General features: G+C 41.6%; 1 protein-coding gene across 1 annotated transcript; it reads right to left on the bottom strand.

The window, feature by feature from the left end:
- Positions 1 to 770: 770 nt before the first annotated feature.
- MRPS30 (mitochondrial ribosomal protein S30) lies at positions 771 to 5,176 on the bottom strand. Its single transcript, XM_063128089.1, has 5 exons — positions 4,556 to 5,176; positions 3,737 to 3,882; positions 3,101 to 3,206; positions 2,027 to 2,203; positions 771 to 1,286 (listed from the first exon to the last, which is right to left on the bottom strand). The coding sequence occupies exons 1-5, from the start codon at positions 5,169 to 5,171 to the stop codon at positions 1,018 to 1,020; spliced, it is 1,314 nt and encodes a 437-aa protein (XP_062984159.1). The 5' UTR covers positions 5,172 to 5,176; the 3' UTR covers positions 771 to 1,017.
- Between the last annotated feature and the right edge of the window lie 773 nt (positions 5,177 to 5,949).

Consider the following 5,949-nt stretch of genomic DNA (forward strand, 5'->3'; position numbering starts at 1 on the left):
TCCAACAGCCTTGCATCAGCAGAGGGACACTAAATAGACACAGACCATTGCCATTACCTAACTAGAGGTTGTATTCAAGAATTTGTGGGAGATTGTTTTTGTATAATTGTATTACGGAGGGTCAGCTTGTTATGGCACCCTATGTTTTAATAGACTTGCATGGATTTTGACCTACAAGTGGTGCAACTGCTAGTTTGTCATGTGACTAGAGCAGAGAATTGGACCTAGTAATATATTCCAATTAAAGCTGAGAAGCACAGGTCTGCTTTGATCAATTTTTATACGTATTCTACAGTAGAAATTAATACACAGAAATGTGAGGGAAGCACATTGATGGCCTAAAATTATTTTCAATCGACCAAGCAAAATAAGGAATTTGGTTGAATTCATTTATATGGTATTGTGTCTCTAAAGGTGATGATTTCGACATTGAAATGGCAGAGTGAAATGTAGAATTGTGTACTGAAATTTTGTATGTTTCAAGTTCAAGTCAAACTCCAACACCTATGTTCAAGATGATGGGGGAAATGTACTAATTGAAATATTGAAACGAAGTATGTATGGTTAACATTTAACAGCAGTTACGTGCAGTTTCAACACCATATTGACAAGAAGTAGGGGAAAGGGGGGAAATGGAAAAGACACATTGAAACTCAATATCTGAAATGGGGTCCCTTGAATATTGTGCTTTACTGGGTTGCTAGTAATTATGAATTGTATCTGTCAAAATAGAATCACATTTTAAAACAATACACCACACAGAGAAAATGTTGGCTTTGATATTTCATTTAACAGCTATTTAGATACATCTGTCTGCATACAAATATATGATCCAAGACAACTAACAGCATCAAGAATCCTCTGGTACAACTTCCTTTCTTCCTAAAGCGTCTTGTTATAGGAGCAGTGCTCAAAATGACTGCATTTTCAACAGTCTAGCCCCTTCCCTCCCCAAAAAATTCAGCACTGTAACTTGTTTCACTCATTTGAGATCATTCAGGTTAGCTGAATTATAATTTATAAATCCTTTGGTCTGTTCAAGAGAAATTTAATCAACTGAACCAGAATTTCATCATTGAAACCTTTAACATCATTGTCTTCTATTGCTTCATACAGGGGCTTACTTTCAGTTCCCCAACAAATATTCTTTCTTGGGTTATTTTTATCAGCATCAACCGTTAAAGCCAAGGTATTCAACTGGTAACAAAAGAAGGCAAAGTATCTTCCGTCGGTAATCACAGCCTGCGATACAAAGGGCCGGGTCATATCTGCCTCACTCCAGAATCCTGGGAGAGAGGGGAGGAAAAGAGAAACAGCTAAACAAAAGCACTTTTCTATCAACAAAAAAGCAAGCTGTTAAGGCACAGGCATTGTAAAGTGGTGCATATTTTAATAGTTCAGACTTTTTAGTCAGTCATGCAACTTTCAACAAAGAGGAAAGGGTCATTAGAGGGAAATTAGCCTGAACCAATCAACTGAGCCAAATATAAAAACTTGTTATTTGCACCTTAATGTTAGGACCTTATACAAAACAACCAAGGAGGTAGTCACCCACCACTTGTTCCACTCAATAAGCTCTTCTCTCCTCCCACTGCACTAGTGAAGGAATGTGTCCCCACCTTTTAAAGCTGGGACTGCAAAAACAAATAACATTGCAGTCTCCAAGCTGATAAAACAATACAACACTACTGGTCTTCTTTTCACTTCAAGTGTAAATACCAACTACAGAATATTCATGCAGTTTCCAAACTGGTAGAAGTGCTTACTACTTCTGATTTCTGAACTTACAAGGAGCTACAGCAGCTCACAGAACCCCAGCTCTCCAACCAGCAAAACTATGCTCCACAATTCTTTCATGGATTTCCATTTGTACAGCTTAAAATCACAGGGCTATATCGTATTCTAAGCATTTAATTTGTCGTTAGCTCACTATTTCCTTTATTAACTTGGGAGTGCTTACTAAATTAGCTTCAGTAAGTGGCATAAGTCCAACAGTATAATAGTCTTTAATTAACTATTGTCTTACCTTGGTACATTGCCTGTGCTCCAGTCCAAGCAAAAAGACTTGCAATTGCATTGGCACGTGGAGGAACTTCAATCTGATCAATGAGATTCAATGCTATAAGTCTTTCCCTCTGCAGTCTAGTAGGAAGCAAATGAAATTGAGTATGTCCATAGGCACATGGATCGGCTACCTGTGAACCTAAATCCCATAAGACATAATTATTTCAGATCTTTTTCTACACAACCTAACACGAAAGAGGCCTGGGGAAAGTATCAGCTTATCGCAGCATACCTTTCCTGTTTTAGCTTCAAACAGACAATGTATTTACTAACTTAAACATGAAGACATTGGTGTACAGAAGTTCTGCAATTATATCCAAGGTGGCTTAGCAGTGTATTTTCTGTTAAGTAAATGTTTTGCTTTTAACTAACGTAGATTAATTAATGCTAAAGTTCTCCCCAAAATCAAGAACAGGCACTCTATTCACTTTATCAAGAAGAGTTGAATTAGCATAATAGCTAAGACTGAATTGCAAGCCATGATAGTCTTAGTACAAATGCCACTTCAAACATAGACTAATTATGTGGCTTAAGAAAGCCCGTTTCCCCTTAAGTACAATATGGGGATAATAGTGGCCCACCTGACAAATCGGAAGGATTGACATATTGACCCAGACAACATGCTAAGCCATGGTGGTTAAGCATTTTGAGCTAAATATTATGGCTTAGTGTATTAGTGTGTCATGTTAACAATACCTAACCATGGTGGCTACATAACCACGGTTTAAACACACTCACTAACCATTTGCTACAAAAGGGTGAGTGGCCTAACCATGGCTTAGCGTGTTGTCTGAACCAGCCCAATGTACGTCAATCAGTTTGACCTCATGAAATACTTTCTAGAAATTCCAGGAGTCAATGAGTTACTGAAATCCTTTTACTAAATGATTTTCCAAGAGAGATAAAGTCACATTTTAATATCAAGCAATAATATCAAACTATTTTAGAGCTAAACAGAAACAAAAGTATCCAATGTTGGCATATGAAGACTTGACGATAGATTTTATATATTAGTATTTTGATATAGCAGTCTTACCTATAAATATTTTGTTGTAATACTGTCTTTTGAATAATGGAAGTTTGTCAGGTAAAACTTTAAGAGGAGGAATGTCTCCAGGAACCATATAGTCCAGAGGCACAAACTTGAAGAAAGAAGAAAATCAACTCATCAAATAAAGAATGTTAATGATTATATTCTTATCGTTACTAGATTTTCTCTCATTGTGGGAACCAGTTAAGTTCAAGATCTAAAATTACACTGAATTTTATAATTTGCCACTAGCCTTTGTGTTTAAAATGAGGGACAATCCCTCCACCTAAAATACATTACGTAGACCTACAACACCTGCAGAAAAACCTCTAATTGTTCTGAAGAAGCAGGAAACTCATCATGGGTTAATATATGTGAACACCTTATCAATTATCAGCACTTCCAATTTCCAGTTTAATGATATAATCAGGATTATTATACCCTTGCTGTTCCCTGCTTAATGCACCAGGTTGCTGCTCACTACAAGGAAGCCTGAATAGGCACTATGGAATAATAGAAGAAAACATTCTATGTTATATGTTCTAGGGATCAATTCACATCTCCCAAAGTCTTCAGCAATAGCAATCCTATTTATCTCTATCAATTCGAACTTCAGTTGTTAAAAATATCAAGTATTTGTACCTCTGAAAGCTGTTTTGTTATACGAATCTGACAGTGTGGCTTATCATCGATCTGAAATCTCAGTGGGTCAATTCTGCCCCTCCGATGCCCACAAGGAACCATCGTCTCACCACGCATCCAGTAGAAATTTACATCTGGCTTGAAGTCTGAAATAATAAGAGTAACTTTAATACTGTCCAAAGTCAGGACCACTCAGAGATATTAAACATGTGATAAAAACTATTTATTTATTTATTTATTACATTTTTATACCGCCCAATAGTCGAAGCTCTCTGGGCGGTTCACAAACTATTCAAGCTTGTAGTCAAGGATGCACATGACACTGCGTATGTAAGCACGTACACACACACAGCTTGATATTTGCACACAAATCCAAATTTGGGAATATAGAACCTGACAGTAATTCCAGTAATTTCAGTTTTAATTCCTACATGATCCAAAATAAAAGCGATCACAACAAAAGTGAGGACAGAAATTTGGTGCTGTAGCATAAACTTCTCACAGGCTCCGTTCAGACACACACTAAACCATGCTACTTAACCACAAACCATTAACCATTTTGTGGTTAAGCAGCATGGTTTAGCGTGTTGTCTGAACCGGGCCACTGTCATTTGGGATGCAATCCTATCCACAATCAAAACATACATACAATTGCGCCTTTACAAAGCAATCCTATAGGATATTTGGCCCCTAGTAGGCCTGCTTCGGATTCCACCCCTGGAAGGATCCGGACCCTACTTAAACGCAGCACTCTTTACACTACTTGTCTCCCTCTTTTGCACACACACACTTTGCTTAAGCAACGGTTGAGAGACGCACCTATGGAGGAAGAGAGACCAAGCACAGGGTTGAGACTGGCCAGGCGGGTGGCCAGGGCCGGCACCAGGTGGTTGAGGAAAGGCGCCGGCCCCTTGTCGATGGCGCGGAAGAGCGGAGGCTGCCGCTTGCGCAGGAAGAAATACTCCTGCAGGAGCACGTCACACACCACGGAGCGGAGCTCGGCCAGGTCCACGCCGCCAACGCCGCCTCCCTCCCTTTCTCCTTCCTTCTCCGCCGCCACCGGGTGAGGCAGCCCCTGCACGAAGACGGTCTTGGTGAAGTTCTGGTACCAGCGGTCCGCGTTGATGGCCCACGTGTGCGGGTAGACCACGTACTTGAGGCGCTGCCGCTTCCCGTAGAGCCGCAGCTTCTCCTCGACCGAGGGCGCGTCGTGGATCTCCTGGTGGAACCGCTCCCGGCGCCGGAGCTTGGCGGCCTGGCTCTTCGCAGTGAGGGAAGCCACCACCGGCGGGTACAAGGACGAAGGCGAAGCGGCGGCGGCGGCAGCAGCAACAGCCGTGCTAGAAGGAGGAGGCGCCGCTGCTGAGGGCTCGGTGTGGAGCCACCGCCGCGGCCGAGCGTTGCACAGCAACCGCCACCCTCCGGACGCCGCCATCTTGACTGCTGGAAACGGAAAAGGGGAAAGTCAACTCCGCCTACACCGAGTATCTTGATTGGTCACACGCTCTCACATGACTCGGCGAGAGAAGCGCTCGAGGCCAAGGCTTCAAAGACGGAAGGTCAACCTACGGCTCCCGTTAGTCGTGAAGGCGGCTGTTGCGCATGCTCGTTGTATTACGTAGGCGCGCTCGTGTGTATGTTGCTCCACGTGGGGGAGAAAGAGAGAGCAAAAAATTGGTATGAGATGCAGTCAGGGGCGTTGCTAAGTTCTTAATACAAGATCCACAGCACAGGCTCATTACTCAAATTTGAATCTACTTATCAAGTCAAAGCGGGGCGAGGGAGTCAGTGCCCACCTCTAATGTGCGTGTGTATTTATTTATTTATTTATTTAGAATATTTATATACCGCTCCCCATTGAAAAATTTCGAAGCGGTGTACAAGGTAAAATGAAAAAAAAAAACAGAATAAAACAGTTAAAACAAAATTTAAAAAGAAGCAAAAACAGAAATCCAAGGCTGCATGTTAAAGAAAGGCTTCTTGGAATAAAGATGTATAAATACATGCGGGAGAAAGTAAAAACAAGCCTCCATGAAATCAGGGACGTTTCCATAGTGGCGGAACCTGGATTTTTCTCATATAGACCATCGAGATAGGGACGCTCTGTGACTGTACTGTGGTTTGGGGCATTTCCCATGTAAAAGTCATGAGGATCCCCGCCTCGGGCCCATGTTTTTGTGTTTTGGCGGCACCCGCAAGTGATTTTTCTGGTT

Source organism: Elgaria multicarinata, chromosome 6 (assembly GCF_023053635.1).
Source record: "Elgaria multicarinata webbii isolate HBS135686 ecotype San Diego chromosome 6, rElgMul1.1.pri, whole genome shotgun sequence".
In the NCBI taxonomy this organism is placed as follows: Eukaryota; Metazoa; Chordata; class Lepidosauria; order Squamata; family Anguidae; genus Elgaria; species Elgaria multicarinata.